Raw genomic sequence first — 18,475 nt, 5'->3', positions numbered from 1 at the left:
GAGAGAACTGCTGTTGTGACTTGCCTGGCCGTCCGTCATCCGTTACTTCATGTCCTAGTCAGATTAGAACTCATGTTTCTGACCTCAATTTAACGCTCAGCCTCCAATCTCTGTTCTACCATAACTGTTGGAAGTCTCATTTATGTAGGTGCTATTATTTTGCAGGTATGTGTATATTACAAAACATGGATACCATCAACTGGTGTATATGTGGTAACGTTAATAGACGTATGTCCACATATTATACACACACACAGGCATTGACTGTTCAGCATTGACGCTGATCATATGTGCTATATATTAGTGTCCAGTAGGTGAGAGTTCTAAATCTGGGGGGGAGTGAAAAGAGGAAAAGAGTGCTGCTTCCAAAGAAGAATGGGTGAAAGGAGATCTGACCTAATAAGCTACCAGTTCAGTGCCCCAGACACTGGATTTCTCCAGATCCCCCACTAAGAGAGCAGCCCTGACTCTGGGCAGCTCCAAGCTAGCTCTCACTGTGGTGGCCTCTCCCATTGCGAAGCGCAGGCTCAGCGGCCATGGCTCACGGGCCCAGCCGCTCCGTGGTGTGTGGGATCTTCCCGGACTGGGGCACGAACCTGTGTCCCCTGCGTCGGCAGGCGGACTCTCAACCACCGCGCCACCAGGGAAGCCCCCGAGCTATACATTTTACCATGCAAATAGTAGCCATAATGAAATATTCTTTTAGAATCTTTTATCGATGTTTCATTCTGGGAAATATTCTGTACATTTTCTTCCAGTTCACTAATTCTCTCTTTGTTATATGTGCTCTACTCTTTAACATACCCACTGAGTTGTTTTTTGTTTTTTTACTGAGAGTATCTTTTCTTTATCAAAATTCTGTTCTTCTCTTTTAAATCTCTCCTGTCTTTTTGAAAATATCTTTTTCCTTTTTTATGTATTCAGTTCTTCATTTCTTTGGTAATTTTAAATATTTTATAGCCTGTGTTCAGAAATTCTATTACCTGAAGTTCTTGGGCTATCTTGTTCTGCTTTTTAATGTGTCTGCTGATTCTGGCAAATGGTAGATGATCTTCTTGTATTTTGTATTTTGGATTATGAAGTCATGTTTGACAGGACTTTATTAGCAGGAATCTTTTGGCTGGGGTAAGAGTGAATCTCTCCAAAGAGCTTTTACTTTGGCTTTTCCAGATACCCCAGGTCTAAGCCAGGCCATTTTTCATGTTTATCTCTTAGCCTGGGGGTTCCCAGACCACAGAGTTAGTAAATTTGAACCCCAGGTTTGCCTGAGAGCAGGTTGTGGCAATCATTTCTTAGGGCAGACTTTTTTGTTTTGTTTTAACCTAAGTCCGGGCTGAGACTTGACTACAATTGAAACTTTACAGGAGGGAACAGAGGGTATGACCATGTGGCTGGGTCTGCAGCCCAGGCTGTGAAGGTGAGCGACTTAGACTCCAAATAGGACAGGAAAGGCATCTTTGTGTTTCTCCCAGGCTTCCTTTCCTCTGCCACCGAGATATCCTTCCCTTCTGATTGCAGCTGAGGCTGAGATCTGTACACCTCCCAGCTCATCCTATCTGTCCTCTTATCACAGACACAGATCAAGTGATTGAGCTCTTTCCAAATTCCCTCTGGTTGTGCAAGGATGCACACTCTCACCCATTGCCTTTAAAGGTTATCACTTTCCAAAAGCAATTCAGCCTAAATGAATTGTTCCCTTCACCTTTGTGTGGAAATGGTGATGCCATCTTGTTCCTCTCAAGGGACAACAAAAAGTAAGACAGTAGAATTAAGAGGGACAGCAGATTTTGGTGGAGGGAACCCACGAGGAAGCTGAGGGGTTGTTTTTCCTCTCCACCCCAGCCTCAGGGAACCTGAGGGACCTCGTCTGGCCTTCTGCCCAGGTGACTCTCTGACGCGGCCACATGCTCCTTTCTGGGAAAGGAACGTCTGCAGGCAGCACACTCATCTCCCCAGAGATTCATTCCTGAGCAAGAAACCTTCAATATTGGGCTTCAATATTGGACTTAGGGCTTTTCTCCCATTTCCACATCCCATTAGGCAGGTTTATTTTCCCCTCAGAATATACCCTTGGATGAGACATTGAGTACAATAACACCAAGCCCTTGTTAGAGAAGATAGTGCTCTACTTAGAACTCCAAAGTGTTTAAAATGAATTTGGTACACTACTGCACCCACAAGTCTGTAAGGCTAAAAAACGAGGTGGGAATGTGTAGAAAATAAACTAAAAGCACATTACCAAAGGTGCCCAGGAGTACGAAAGTTTAGAGGTCTTTTGTTGATATAAATATACAGTAGTTTAAAATATTACCTAACACTGTTCTGTGACATAGTTTTTGTCTCTGCCGTTCAAGCAGCTCATGCTGGCTTTGTTCTGGTGATTTACGCTAGAAGCCTATAATAAAAATGCGGCCTGAAATCATGCAGCTGGGTACCATTCATTTTTCTTCCACGGACAGTTCCAGAGCTTAAAAAATTGCAGCAGACCTGTAAAAGCTCTGCACCCACAGGACATGCATCCTCAGCCACGGCAGCTGGCTCTCTCAGGTTTCTTCTGCTCTATGGAGTCATTGGTGATGCTGTCGGGGTTTCTGGATTGGTTTAATGAGTGCTAGAAAAGAGTTTCCAGGAAGGTATTATGTGATTTTAGGGCATCGATAAAAATAATACTCCCTTCCCCTCTTGAGTCAGAACCAATTGAGAAATCAGCATAGAATTAAGACATATGGAGATGAACCTACCAGCTTCATTACTGATAATAGCTTGATTGAAAAATGTAACATGATATATCCAAATGGCTTCTAGTACTTTCTGCCTCAGTTGAACTCAGCTTTCCCAAAACTGTAGGCCTTTCACTTGCAGAAAGCTTATCACGTGGCCAGAGTAAACCAGAATATACCATCTCGGTGGGCATGCTGATCAGAAAGAGCTGAGACGGGCCGTGTTCTGGTGATTTCTCCCAGAGCCTGTAATAAAAATGCTGGGCCATAAGGAGCCGACCAGTTGTGCTCGATTCCTTTTCCCAAAGTCACTCGTCAGAAAAGTCACTCCTCTTTGAGGACAAAAGAATATGGAATAGAGAGCAGGATCCAGCCACATGGAAACATGGGGGCAGGAGAATGGAGGATGCCCAGTTCTGCCTTCATTAGCCCGAGCCAGTTTTACTGTGTCTGCCTTGCATCTGGGAGTAGGTGTGAGATACTCTTTTGGGGTGGGTTCTGTGGAATTCTTTCTCCACTCCGCAGGTATATACACCTGTCTTCGGAGGCCATTGGGATAGACCTTTCTTACTTGACCATTTCCAGATGTATTTTCAGCTTCATATTTAGTTTGGGGGAAGAAGTTGGCTATTCTCTACACTGCAGCATCTTGGGGAATTTTCCTCCTAGCTCTTTTAAAAACCTTGGCCAAGTTAAGAAGTCATTTGCCATTGGCATCCCAAAAGTGACAAGCATAGGCTTGGTGATTCTGGCATAGTTAGTGTAGTCAGGCTGGGCTCCTTTAAAGAGCAGTTTGTTACTCATGGCAGAGGGTTCTTGCTAGTGAGCCTGCATGTTTCCCAGCCTTCCACCACTGGTTGCATCCTTATAATAAGGCCTGGGTGCTGGGGCAGGGAGAATAAGTGGGAATCAGAAAACGTTAGTGTTCCCAGGAGCCTTAAGAGCACTCTGTTCCAGATTTTGATGCATGAACCTCTTTTCACAAGTATAAAAGCAGGAAGCGTAGTCAATCAAGAGTCTTTGTCATGCTCTGCAGCCTTCTTAGGAGATGCAGACAGGCAGTAATATGTGATTGTCAACAGCGTCTTGAATTTTCCTTGATGCTTGCCAACTCATAGGCCACCCAAGTGAGCAAGGTTGGGGCTCCAACCCCAGTTGGTAGGAGAAGAAATTGAGGGCCTTTTGGACTTATGCAAGGTCACAAGGAGGTCGGGAACCCAGTTAAAATAGAAGTGAGACTTGCCTGGTTCCCATTCTTAGCATAAAGCACCAGACTGCATTCCCTTCTGCAGAATTGGCTAATTGTTCATTTCTGACAACACAACAGGGAATTTTTCCTTTATAGCTGGTTGTAAACATTTAAGATGCCTGTCATCACTCATAACCTGTTTATTTATCACAGCTAGCTAACTCTCTTATTTATGTATTTCTTGTTCTTTTCCATTTTTACTTCTATGCAGAGAAGTTAATGTATATGGAAGCACTTCATAACTCTCAAGTGGCGTGTAAATGTTACTTGCTATCATTATGGTACTCATATTCTTAACTTTGCACCATTAAAATATTAATACAGATAGTACTTCTATTTTATAGTGGCCAGTAGGTTTCAGCACTTAAAATGTCACAGCTCACAACAACGTGAATGACAATTAATATGAAGTTCTTCATCACAGATGTATTTCAGAGAAGCACAAATTGAGAAATTGCCGGTGTGTTTACATAGTGAGGCAACAGAATGGAAGCATTAACAGAAAATAAGATACCTATACAAATTTGGGAGACGCTAAAAGTATTTTTCAACTAGAAAAGATACAATTGGGGAAAATTATCTTCCTACCAGGTAAAAGAACATGTCTTCCCTTCTTATTCTTGTTTATATATATGTTGTCTAAACTTATATATATGGTACAGAATTCCCTGTTAACAGATTTTTCACATGTAAAATGAAATACTTAATAGTCCTATGAGTGTTGCACTATATACTTCAGTATCTACACAAGGAACTTAATGTGTTGACAGCATAGGAAAGTTTAGACAGATTATAGTAAGTAAAATATTTTCTTTTCTACAGCTAATTTTCAGCAATGCTGAATGGGAGCTTCCAGTACACATGTATGGTTTACAAGTTAGCATCAGTTTAAATAACTCCGGCCTCCTCTAGGCTCTCCTCCTGACTTAAGGCTTTTAACGTCTCCCCATCCTCTTAGGTAGGAGAATTATCTACTCCTTTCTTCCTTCCCCAGACTTTTTATTTCGAAAGAATTCAAACTTATAGAAAAGTTGAAAGAATAGTACATTGAACGTCCATCCTGCACCTAGATTTTTTTTTCCCCTTTTGGATTAGCCATTTGAGAGTAAGTTGTAGACATCATGGCCCTTCACCCCCAAATATTTCAGCATCTGTCTCCTAGGAACAAAAACATGCTCTTATTGATGGCTGTATAATTATCACACTCAAAAAAGCTTAACCTGGTTACAATACTGTTATCCAAGACACAGTTCACAGTTCATCTTAGTATTATCCTTTATTTACTTGTTCCCAACCCAGGATCCAGTCAGAGATCACTCACCACATTTAGTTGTCATGACTCTTTAGTCTCATTTTTTCTTTTTCCTTGTCCTTTCCCTTTCTTTCTCTGTCTCCCCACTCTCTTCCTCCTGCTTTCCCTTTTTTTCCTTTCATGACATTGACATCTTATTAGAGTCCAGGCCAGTTCTTTTATTACCTACTCTTGAAGCAAACATAACTAAGGAAATAAGGGGTTTACCTTATGAAGGTTTGGCTTTTTTCTTTTTTTTCCTTTTAGTCTCCGTGATCTCATGGCTTGCCGTGAAGCCTCTAACGAGATGCCGTATACCTACTGGTTGCATAAAATACAGGATGGTTTTTTCTTCCAAAACTTATGTCCTGATAGACTCTTCCAAAGGCTCACTCCTCAGGGCATTCCTGGGACTGAGGAACAGAGCTAGTGCACTTTCAATAGAATGGCAAGTGTCTCTAGGAATTGCTTTCGATACTCACAGGCCTTGTTCCTTGTCCAACTTCCCTGTCCATACCAGTAGTGAATACCTAGCTAGCATTTCTTAGTGTTCCTTTGGTTCAAGCCAGTTGCTTTGTTTCTCAGCAATAGTCAAAGCTTTCAGCTAAGTACTAACCTTTTATGTAAAGATAAACGTAGATCTCTTTCTGGGTCATTAGAGCTTTTCACTCATAAAATTAGTTTCTTATCACTGTCACTGATTACTCTTAATATGAAAAAGTTTGTCATTCCATTGAATCTCTAGGTCTTGGGAGCAAATTTTAGGGTAGGTTAGAAAAGATGTGGCAGTTTCAGTGTGGGGGCAATGATCTAAAAATGGATTTGTATGCTTTAGCCTTTTTAATGTAATATACTCTTCTTAAAAGCTATAAACCAGAGAAAGACAAATATTCAGAGTTAAAGTTGGGGGAAATCTTCCTCCATTAAAGATCCTGGCCTGATCCCAAAGTTTTATTCAAAAAGGACAGTTATTGGGACTTCACTGGTGGCACAGTGGTTAAGAATCCGCCTGCCAATGCAGGAGACACGGGTTCGAGCCCTGGTCTGGGAAGATCCCACATGCCGCAGAGCAACTGAGCCCATATGCCACAACTACTGAGCCTGCACTCTAGAGCCCGTGAGCCACAACTACAAAGCCCAGAAGCCACAACTACTGAAGCCCACATGCCTAGAGCCCGTGCTCCTCAACAAGAGAAGCCACCGCAACGAGAAGCCCGCGCACCACGACGAAGAGTAGCCCCCGCTTGCCGCAACTAGAGAAAGCCCATGCGCAGCAACAAAGACCCAACACAGCCAAAAATAAATAAATTAATTAATCTCTTTAAAAAAAGGACAGGGCTTCCCTGGTGGTGCAGTGGTTGAGAGTCTGCCTGCCGATGCAGGGGACACGGGTTCATGACCCGGTCCGGGAAGATCCCACATGCCGTGGAGCGGCTGGGCCCGTGAGCCGTGGCCGCTGAGCCTGCGCGTCCGGAGCCTGTGCTTCGCAACGGGAGAGGCCACAACAGCGAGAGGCCCGCGTACCGCAAAACAAAAAAAAAAAAATTTTTTTTAAATAATATATAAATAAATAAATAAGGGACAGTTATTTTTTTTCCCTGAACAAACTCTTTATTTTTTTAAATTGAAGTGTAGTTGATTTACAATGTTGTGTTAATTTCTGCCATACAGCAAAGTGATTCAGTTATATATACACTCTTTTTTAATATTCTTTTCCATTATGGTTTATCATAGGATATCAGGTATAGACCTCTGTGCTATACAGTAGGACCTTGTTTATTATATCCATTAGGTATATAATAGTTTGCATCTGCTAACCCTAAACTCCCACTCCATCCCTCCCCCACCCCCTTTCCCCCTTGGCAACCACAAGTCTGTTCTCTATGTCCGTGGGCCTGTTTCTGTTTTGTAGATAAGTTCATTTGGGTTGTATTTTAGATTCCACGTATAAGTGATAGCACATGGCATTTGTCTTTGTCTTTGTCTTTCTGACTTAGTTCACTTAGTATGATAATCTTTAGGTCCATCCATGTTGCTAGAGGACAGTGATTTTTTAAAACATGATTCCCATGTCTCCTTCATGCCTTCCTACATCTCTTCTCCGCAGACTGTCTTTGAATTTCAAAAGTAGCTGCTATCTTAGAAGACAGGAAGTCACAGATATGTGTTGGGCAACAATGAGAGGCAGTAAAAATGGACTCAGTTATCTGGTGTCTTAACTGTTCAGCTTGTCAGAAGGTAGTATCTCTCACTTAAGAATAGGAGCTTTTTCCAGCCACAGGCAATCATACAGTTTATCCAAGAAAATTTTGCTTCACGATAAAACAGAGAAAATGAAGTCATATAAGCTTCCTGAGATGTTAAGAAATATGGTCTTTATTCCTGTGCAGATAACAAACTAATTATCACAAAAGGTGTTGGTTATCATTTAAGCGGGAAGTATGATGTTGACATAATACATAATTTCAGCATCTGTTGTGCCTTACTTTGGATTGTAAATCCAGACTAATGGGTCAGTGGAATTGTTTAGACCCTTTCTTATTAGATTCCCTTGCCTCTTAGAAAAGCTTGCATATGAAAGATTCAGTTGATTTGGGCGTTTTGCATTTAATAACACTTCCATTCTGAAACTAGTATGTACTAAATGTCTACCATATGTCAAGTAATTTTGTTGAATTCACCAAACAATCCTGCAAAATAGTTATTTTTTTCCTCTCGCAGATAAGAAAACTGAGGCTGAGAGAGGTTAGGTGATTTGTGCAGGGTCACACAGCTGATGAGTAGAGATAAGACTGAGGCTCAGGTCTTTCCAACTCAGTCTTGACCCAGTTTGTCTTCTTGAGATCAGGATAACTGCCATGCTCGTAACTGCCCGGAGTGCTCTGGGAACCAGGAACGGAGACCAGCCAACCTGCACTCCCAGTCTTGCTTTTCACTGGCCGCCAACCATTCTCAAACCTTCCTCTCTTAACCTGGCTCACTGGCCAGGTCTGAGGCTCCACAAGTGAACACTGTAGTAGTTGGCTTGGCCTCCGACCCCAAAGTGAAGTCCAAACAAACCGGGCTGTGTCACGTGAGAGCTCTTTTTCCCTGGGCTAGAGGGAGGCCTGGATCTTTCCCTTCTTTCTCCTACAAGCCCAGAGATGATGAATGCCAGGTCCTAGTATCCCAGTGGTCCATGGAAAAGCAAGAGGGATTGCTCCAGTGTCAAAGGCCAAGCTGATCCAGGCTGCCCTCTCCAGCCCTTCCCTTCCAGCCCTAGGCCACCTGAGCTTGCCAGGGAGGCAGGGGCAGGAGGAGAATGGAATCCCAAGTGAGGAGAGTGTGCTTTCTGGCACTTTGGACCAAGGAAATATCCTTGCCCTTGACCCTGACCCATCCTGGGGGGCGAAATTGGTGCAAGAGGGCCGAGAACAGAGAAGATCGTGGAGCTGAGGGACTCCTGAAACTGCCAGACCACACCCCTCCTCTTCGAACAAGAGTTGTTTCCTGTGATGGATATTTCGTGTTTTTTTCCCTTTTGTGAAAGTGGGATTTTAAACAAAAGAAAGATTGTAGCATTCACGTTCTCCGTTTCCCGAGGCAACGCCCATGTTTAGGTGTAAAGAACATATATATATATTTATGTGGGCATATCTAGTTAAATATTTAGTATCTACAGAAACCTGGTAACTTTTGATGGTAGAAATCCACTTTTTAAAAAAATTGTCTTAACTGAGCAGTTTTAGCAAGCTTAGTCATCAGTGCTCAAAGTGTTTGTATCAGGTGATGATAAAAGAGCTCAAGGATGAGAAGGAATGTGGTGGTGGGGGGGCGATGGGATGGGGAACAACTTTCTTTACCATAATGAAAATTTATCTGTGTGGGAACTTTCGCTTTGAATATGAATCAGAGGGAGTTCGTGCTTTGAGACAAATTTATGGTTAGCGGTAAAATAAAAGCACGTTTTAGTGCCTTATTTTTACTTAATAAATCTTAATTACTTTCTCTCCATAAACTAAAGCATTTACCATGCTATATCTTAATCATCAGGTTTGTCATGTATAGCATTAATTTCATAGAGTAATTGCCACTTGGGCTTTTTGTAAAACATCACCTTAGACTTTTTGAATGCTCCAGAGGAGTTGCTAACTGGATTTTCAGTGAGTTACACTAGTCTTGTCATGTTGCCTCAATTTTTTAAGGAGGTACTGGTACCCATTGGACTAACTTTGGGTATCATGTCACTGTGGGGTCACCAGTTGAGGGTAAAGGAGGAAGGGGAGAGAAATGGTGTGAACTACAGACTATTTTGAAGACTATGCAGTTTTACTCCTTTGAAGTATATCACAAAATATTTCCTGGCATAGGTCCCCAAGACTGACTTCTGTGAATTGATTTATTTGTAATTTGTAGAATTTCACATAAATGTGCTCAAATCCTAGGGAATGCTTTATTGACTAAACAAGTTATGGAGTCTTCTTCATTCCATGAACTTACTTAGCAAATCGTTTCCTAATAGTTAATGTCACCTTAGAGTTCGGTCCAACCCAAGTTGAGTTATCACAAATCCTCCTTATAAATTAGTAACATTTCATAATTCTTGGATCCCAGTATGTGAAAAAGGAGTTCACAAGATTTTCATTTGTATGTTGATTGGATAGACTTGAGAGTGGCGTCGTTTGATCAATTAGATATTTAACAAAAGAAGAAGTCATAGAAGTGAATATAAAGATGGATGGGATATGCTGTGTGGTCGTGGCCTGCGTTCCTCAGTCCCTCACCTCACCATTCGCTGGCTCTTTTGAGTATCACTGCGGGGGGGGGGGCGTCGGGGGGGCATGTGCTCCTGCAGGCTGACGTTCCTAGTGTCCCCCCAACCCACCCCCATCAGCTGGCTTCCGACTGGTTGGGAGGGAGGCTCTGATGAAAGACTGGAGCTGGGGGGAAAGAAGCAACAGGGAATTTCTCCTTCCCTCTTCCTCTGTCAGCATCTCAGGCGGTGGGGAGGCCATGTCCCTGCTTCTACTTCTCCCCACCCAGCCCCTCCATCCTGGGGTATGAGCGTCTTCTTGCTGCCGAGAATCTTCTGAGTTGCCTTTTGACATCCTGGCTCGTCTGTCATCTGTGTAGTAAGGTCTCTGCATGAAATCTGTTCTATTTTACATGCTAAGAGTGGTTGCTTTTTCCTGACACATATTTCATAGAACAGTTTTGCTTTTATTTCATAGCTTATGGAGTTTGGGATGTTGATAAAGGGAATGCTAAATTATTCATTACCTCAGTTAATGTTTAATCAGCTGGTTTGCATTTGGTAATGGCTCAAAGAAGATAAAATGTCTGGCTGGGGAGCCAGTGCTTTTCCAGAGCGCACGGGAGCTGAGAAGGAGGGATACCTACGCTGAGGTACTGGTGGGTCAACCGGGAGTCTTGCCAGGTGCTAAGATCTTGCTCAAGTGGATGAGGAGGAAGGGCGTTCCCAGCAGAAGCAGCAGTTTGTACAAAAGCATGTCACGTGCCGAGCTGCGTAAGCATCTGTTGGGTTAGGGGTAGTGGAGGGAGAGGAAGCCAGCAAGGTGATGATGGGCCGAGTCACAGAAAGCACTGAAGACTCCACCAAGCACTTGAGTTTATCCTTTCGGTGGGGGAGGAGAGAAGTATTTTAAGCAGGGGAATTACGTGAACAGATTTATCCTTTAGAGAAATCACTCTTGAGTGGGTGTGGAGGAGAGATTATAGGGCTGAGGGTGGAGGTAGAGAAACCTGGCCAGGTGGCAGGTGCAGAAGTCTTGATTGGAGGGGCGATTGTTTGAATGGAGGCCTGAATTAAATCAGAGGATTTGGGAGGAGGGGAAAAAAATCAAGACAGACTAAGAAAGTAGCATGTGAATTACTTGATTATTTATTTATTTATCTTGTATGTGTTGGGAGTTGTCGTTAAATGATTAAACTATTGTTGTGCTCAGAGATCAGGAAATGTTTCTTTGGTTAGGCTAAGTAAGCCTTAAAATTTGAAGACTGCTTCTCACATTGGGGTCACAACGTGTCCTTGGAGGTCTCATGATGTTTCTGGGCTGTTTATGCTGCCTTATGCGCTGGATGTATTTTAGGTTCCACACAAGTTACGGTTTCAGGACTGCTTATTTTTCAAACAAGCTGAACAAGTGATGATTCTTTTTAAAAACCATTCACTACCCACCCCCACCCCTGTATCCTTTTTCTGGCTGTGATCTTCCTAGTCTCTCTGCTGGTCATGACATTTATTGGCTGTCTCATCTCCTGCCTCTGCCTCTCATACCTTTCTTAACTTCTGATTAAGGAATTAGCTCTTCACTTATTCAATAAATCATTTCACAGGTACTTGTGTCTAAAGGTTTCAGAAGTCGAGCGATACAACATCCCCTGCTGATTGAGAAAAACTGTAGGTCCACTCACTCTCCAGCTCCCACATGCAGAGCCTGTGTACAGAGTGTTCTACAAAGTTCAGAGAACACGATGCTCACCCTCTAAGAGCTTGACATCTGAAAACAAGACTATGCAGGTAGAAACTGGCAGGAAGAAAATACTGGAAACAATATCTGCCTTAAACTGCGGAAGAGTTTGGTCTGAGCTGCTGCTGCAGAGTTATGGCCTGAAGTTAGGGTCTTGAGAGGTAACATTAATGCACTTCATTCTTTGAAGACTTACGATGAGTGTAGCCCAGAGCCTGGGTTCTGGGGGTCTGACGTCCTGGCTCTGCCACTTACTGTGTGTGTCGCCTTGGGCCAAGTTACTTAATCTCTTGTGTTTCCCTTCATTATGTGTAAAATGAGGATTATATGAGTATCTGCCCTAGGACCACCGAGGAGATTAAATGGCACATGAGTGTGGTGTGCAGAGCACACCTCCTGACACAAACTGAGTGCAGTTAGCACTTGCTGTTGACGGTTCCCGAATCCAGAGTGAGGTGTCCTAAGGCTCAGCCGAGAGAGTTGTGCTTTGTGAGTTCCAAGGAGCATTGCTTTCCTTCCACATGAAAGCTGCTGGGGTTAGCCGTGAGCTCCTTTGTAGTCACTTAATGTTAATTGCAAAGAAAATTCCGTAACAGGCTTCTTCAGGACAAGTTAGTCTTTGGAGTTTTTGAGTTACCTCTTTGATCATATCATAGGTGATTAGTCATCACTTCAGGGTACTTCCAGAAATAAGTCTGAAGGCCAGCAGGTGGCACGTAACACCTTGGAGGAGAGTGAGGCATCACTGCCTCTCTGAGACCCTCCCTGGATACCTGTTACCTCCCTCCTCATTTGAGTTCAACACACATTGAGCACCACTGCCTTTCGGTTCTGTATGAGGCTCCAGGGGTCCAAGGCTGAACAGACAATTCCCGTTCTCATGAAACTTAATTAAGTGGAAATATATGTAAATACATCTAATCCACTGTGATACAAGCACAAATGGAAGCGTGTAGAAGGTCAGAGAGGTACATAGGAAGACGCGTAAGGAAAATTGCACAGACTTGGTGACATCTCAGTAGACTGTGAATAAGAATAGGGCAAGTCAGCAATCAGCATGGTTTGTACAGGAGAACTGGACCTTGGGGGGGGTGGGGGTGGGGGGATGTGTGATAGGAGATAAAATTGAAAATGGAGGCTGAAGCTAGACCGTGTAAAAGCTTGACCTTTATCATGTGGACATGGGGGCCGCTGAATGATTTTAGGCAACAGAATGCCATAAGATTTGCATTTTTAGCAGGATCATCCTCACTTGGAAGATGAACTTGCAAAGGATGTAGGATGTGTCAGCAGGTTCATGTCCTCAATGCACATTCATTGAGGCCAGCAACAGAGTCCTATGTCCCTCTGCATTCCTAAAGCCTAGTATTGTGTAGACACTGAAGACGTTTTTTGGAATAAAGACAGCCCCAGTTGAATTTTCCAATTCTGCATCCTCTCCTCAGAACATGCTGACCTGGACCTCCATCTGTCACAAGCAGCTTGACTAGGATCACAATAAATTCTTTTTTCTTGGCATTCTTTTAACTGGCACTCTCTGTTTACTAGCCCTTCTGTGCAACTGTAGTGTGGTGATGATTGATCCTTATAATTCTGACCCTGCAGTGCTCCAAGCCTTCTAAATCATCAAAAAGAGATGAAAGTATATTCAATATTGCTGTAATGTTTGTGTGTTTTACTGAATTCTTATTCTTTGGAAATTGATGGTTTATCAGGTGTTTGTGTACTCATGTGCATGCGGGGACAATGAGAGTTTGTGATCACCTACGACTCTTCACTCCCGCACAGCACCAGGCAAGGGGTGTTTATTAGCAATGCACACTCCGAAATTAGCAAGCAAAACAGATCTGGGCTCTCTTCATGCCTAGAAGGAAGCAGGTTGGCCCCAAAGGGGCAGACTGGACAGAGATGAGAGAGGAAGCAGTGGTTAGAAAAGAGTGGGAGTGATAAAGCAAGAACTGGACAGACAGCCAGTCGGGCAGTTTCCAAGCACACCCATGCCATGGCCCAGCCCCAGAGGAGTGGGGCTCGGGGCCAGGACCCCAGCCTCAGGTTCTCGTGTCTTGACCCGGGTCAGATTTTCAGGCTTGGATTTGGCAGGATCTTCCACCAGCTCTGTTTGTATTGCAGTAACAACTGTTCAGTAAAATGCCAACATTAGCAAGTGAAAACATCAATAATTAGAGCATCCTGTTCATGCCGCACACACATCTTATCATGAAAACCATTATAACTGCAGAGCTGACAATATTATTTGGCCCAGAATGAAGAGCTCCAAATGGAAGCTGTGAGATGACTCCATTTTGTAACCCAGTTTCCAAAACCAGGCACATGATGATGTTATTAGGAGGGAGGTTTGCTCTTGGCTTTTTCTTTTGGGGGTTGTATGTTGCAGTGAGTAGAGATGCCTCTTACATTTTCTTGTACAGATTTGTTTTTAAAATCTGTGTGTTTCCCATTTGTGATAAAAAACCCTGCAGAAAGTAGGCATAGAGGGAACTTTTCTCAACATGATAAAGGCCATATATGAGAAACCCATAGCCAACATTGTCCTCAATGGTGAAAAACTGAAACCATTTCCACTAAGACCAGGAACAAGACAAGGTTGCCCACTCTTACCACTCATATTCAACATAGTTTTGGAAGTTCTAGCCACAGCAATCAGAGAAGAAAAAGAAATAAAAGGAATCCAAATGGGAAAAGAAGAAGTAAAGTTGTCACTGTTTGCAGATGACATGATACTATACATAGAGAAACTACTAGAGCTAATCAATGAATTTGGCAAAGTAGCAGGATACAAAATTAATGCACAGAAATCTCTGACATTCTTATACACTAATGATGAAAAATCTGAGGGTGAAATTAAGAAAACACTCCCATTTACCATTGCAACAAAAAGAATAAAATATCTAGGAATAAACCTACCTAAGGAGACAAAAGACCTGTATGCAGAAAATTATAAGACACTGATGAAAGAAATTAAAGGTGATACAAATAGATGGAGAGGTATAGCATGTTCGTGGATTGGAAGAATCAACATTGTGAAAATGACTCTACTACCTAAAGCAATCTACAGATTCAATGCAATCCCTATCAAACTACCACTGTCATTTTTTACAGAACTAGAACCAAAAATTTCACAATTTGTATGGAAACACAAAAGACCCAGAATAGCCAAAGCGATCTTGAGAACGAAAAATGGAGCTGGAGGAATCAGGCACCCTGACTTCAGACTATACTACAAAGCTACAGTAATCAAGACAGTATGGTACTGGCACAAAAAGAGAAATATAGATCAATGGAACAGGATAGAAAGCCCAGAAATAAAACCACGCACATATGGTCACCTTATCTTTGATAAATGAGGCAAGAATATACAGTGGAGAAAAGACAGCCTCTTCAGTAAGTGATACTGGGAAAACTGGACAGCTACATATAAAAGTATGAAATTAGAACGCTCCCTAACACCATATACAAAAAGAAACTCAAAATGGATTAAAGACCTAAATGTAATGCCAGACACTATAAAACTCTTAGAGGAAAACATAGGCAGAACACTTTATGGCGTAAATCACAGCAAGATCCTTTTTGACCCACCTCCTAGAGAAATGGAAATAAAAACAAAAATAAACAAATGGGACCTAATGAAACTTCAAAGCTTTTGCACAGCAAAGGATACCATAAACAAGACAAAAAGACAGCCCTCAGAATGGGAGAGAATAGTTGCAAATGAAGCAAGTGACAAAGGATTAACCTCCAAAATTTACAAGCAATTCATGCAGCTCAATAACAAAAAAAACAAACAACCCAATCCAAAAATGGGCAGAAGACCTAAATAGTCATTTCTCCAAAGAAGATATACAGATTGCCAACAAACACATGAAAGAATGCTCAACATCATTAATCATTAGAGAAATGCAAATGAAAACTACAATGAGATATCATCTCACATCGGTCAGAATGGTCATCATCAAAAAATCTATAAACAATAAATGCTGGAGAGGGTGTGGAGAAAAGGGAACACTCTTGCACTGTTGGTGGGAATGTAAATTGATACAGCCACTATGGAGAACAGTATGGAGTTTTCTTAAAAAACTACAAATAGAACTACTATACAACCCAGCAATCCCACTACTGGGCATATACCCTGAGAAAACCATAATTCAAAAAGAGTCATGGGGCTTCCCTGGTGGCACAGTGGTTGAGAGTCTGCCTGCTGATGCAGGGGACACGGGTTCGTGCCCCAGTCCTGGAAGATCCCACATGCCACGGAGTGGCTGGGCCCGTGAGCCATGGCTGCTGAGCCTGCGCGTCCAGAGCCTGTGCTCTGCAATGGGAGAGGCCACAACAGTGAGAGGCCCGCGTACCGCAAAAAAAACAAACAAACAAAAGAAAAATAAAGAAAAGACAAAAAGAGTCATGTACCAAAATGTTCATTGCCGTTCTCTTTACAATATCCAGGACATGGAAACAATCTGAGTGTCCATCGACAGATGAATGGATCAAGAAGATGCAGCACATATATACAATGGAATATTACTCAGCCATAAAAAGAAATGAAATTGAGTTATTTGTGGTGAGGTGGATGGACCTAGAGTCTGTCATACAGAGTGAAGTCAGTCAGAAGGAGAAAAACAAATACCGTATGCTAACACATATATATGGAATCTAAGAAAAAAGCAAATGTCATGAAGAGACTAGGGGTAGGACGGGAATAAAACACAGACCTACTAGAGCATGGACTTGAGGATATGGGGAGGGGGAAGGGTAAGCTGGGACGAAGTGAGAGAGTGGCATGGACATACATACACTACCAAACATAGGGTGGATAGTGGGAAGCAGCTGCATAGCACAGGGAGATCAGCTGGGTGGTTTGTGACCACCTAGAGGGGTGGGATAGGGAGGGTGGGAGGGAGGGAGACGCAAGAGGGAAGAGATATCGGAACATATGTATATGCATAACTGATTTACTTCGTTGTAAAGCAGAAACTAACACACCATGAAAAAAAAATCTGCGTGTTTGATCAACAAGTCCTGCCTGTGTCTGGGTGCCTGGTCCCCGCACCACAGGGATTCTGTTTGTCACCCTCTGGGCGAGGGCACTTGTGGACTCTCGAGCTGGCTTTAACATTTTCTGCTCCGAGATTCCAGTGAGTCTCTTGGTCTCTCTGGGTCTTAGTTTTTTCTTTTTCTGACATATTGGAATAATACAAATTCCCTCTTTATAGGATTGCTGTGGGGCTGAAATAAAACGGCAGATGTGAAAAAGCTTAACTGGAAAGCCCTACGTAGATAATAACATAGTAAATACACTAAAGAACATCATAAATAGTCTAATAAAAAATAGAAGTATGTTTCATCAGCAAGCATAATGTCCTCAAAACTTTCCCCGAAGTGGTGTGAGGAAAATGAATCATTTATTGAATTCCTGCTGTGGAGTAGATTTGCCAGCTGTGACTTTGTCCTCTCTGCAAGGTAAACATTGAACCCCTCTCTCAGAGGTGAGGAAACTGAGGCTTCCAGCCCCACAGCTGTACATCTACACAGCAGAAGTGGGGTCTGGACCTGACTCCAGAGCTGAATGCTCTTTCTCCTTATCTCTAGTTGTCTACCTCATTCCAGCCACCTACCCACCCCCCCAAAGTGCTAAGAGCTGTTTATGTCCCTTGGGGCCAGAGAGTTGGCTAGCCCTTTCTTGGTCTTTTGCTCCTGAAAGCAGGACAGGGTGGGATCCAGAAGGAGCTCAGGAGCCCCAGGAGCCCTGGAGGGACCAGCAGCCTAGGGAGGTGAGGGGGCATGCTCAGCCTCCACTTCTAGGGAGTCGGCCAGGCCTGGACCGAGAGGAGGAGGCAGGAGTGCGGCATTTCCCAGCCCTTGAGGAGATGGCTGCAGTCCTGTCATTTCCAGAAGTTCATTCTTTCTGTGTCACAGTATCTCCCAGCCTCACCGAGGTTGTTTGGAGAGCTGCTTCTCAAATCCTCCTCTCAGGAATCAGTGCCTCCTGTGTGTTCTGAGCGGCTCCTTGTTCTTCTAGCAGAGGCAGTGACATTAAGTTTATTTCCTGTAGTAACCACTCCGCTGAGCTTTTCTGGGACCTTCCCTGTTAACTTTGATGTTGTGTCAGGTATGGGTAGGGGGGAAGGACCCCCGATGTGGCAGTTACTAGGTGCCCAGTGGGACCCACCGCCGCACGCATCTTTTTTATATAAACTTTCCCCGACTCCAGATACACTGAGTCGGCTTGTAAGCCGAGCTGCCCACACAGAACCAGAGCTGATGCCTATCGAAGGGCCGGATGGCCAGATTCAGGGAGGATGTCCCCAGGCGGAGGAGCATTTGTTCAGAAAGTGGGTCTGAGAGGAGCCGCATGTTCTGTCCCCCCAGGTCCTCAACAGGCGGTGTGTGGAAGCGGCCGTGATGACCGGCCTGGCCCTGGACTGCCACATCAACAGGAGGTCCTTGTTTGACCGGAAGCACTACTTCTACGCAGACCTCCCTGTGAGTATGCTCTGCCCTCCATCCATCCATCTGTCTGTCCACCCACCCAGAGCTGGGGCTTAGCCGCGGGAGGGGGCTGAGCCATCTTCAGCCAGAGCTCCGTCCATCCCGCCGGGAGGCCCTGCCCGGCCTGAGGAAGCCAGTGCCCCCAGACGTTTACTACATTGGATGCCAGGGTCCTGATCGCCGGCTCTGGCGGAGCCTCGTGCTTCTGGCGGCTTGCTCCTAAATGACTGCGGAGGGGAAG

General features: G+C 43.6%; 1 protein-coding gene across 6 annotated transcripts in view; it reads left to right on the top strand.

The window, feature by feature from the left end:
- Positions 1-18,475, top strand: part of GATB (glutamyl-tRNA amidotransferase subunit B) — an 85,487-nt gene that overhangs the window by 15,295 nt on the left and 51,717 nt on the right. For all 6 annotated transcript variants that reach the window (XR_010841001.1, XR_010841003.1, XR_010841000.1 and 3 more), the window contains exon 3: positions 18,115-18,228. Coding sequence is in view for 1 of the 6 variants with exons in the window: in XM_059066716.2 (XP_058922699.1) it covers positions 18,115-18,228 (114 nt within the window). In the remaining 5 variants the exon portion in view is untranslated. The remainder of the gene's footprint in view (positions 1-18,114; positions 18,229-18,475) is intronic.

The sequence above is a fragment of the Kogia breviceps genome, chromosome 6 (genome assembly GCF_026419965.1).
Source record: "Kogia breviceps isolate mKogBre1 chromosome 6, mKogBre1 haplotype 1, whole genome shotgun sequence".
Taxonomy (NCBI): domain Eukaryota; kingdom Metazoa; phylum Chordata; class Mammalia; order Artiodactyla; family Physeteridae; genus Kogia; species Kogia breviceps.
Note: the sequence above shows the minus strand (reverse complement) of the source record. Positions and strands in the feature narration are given on the sequence as shown.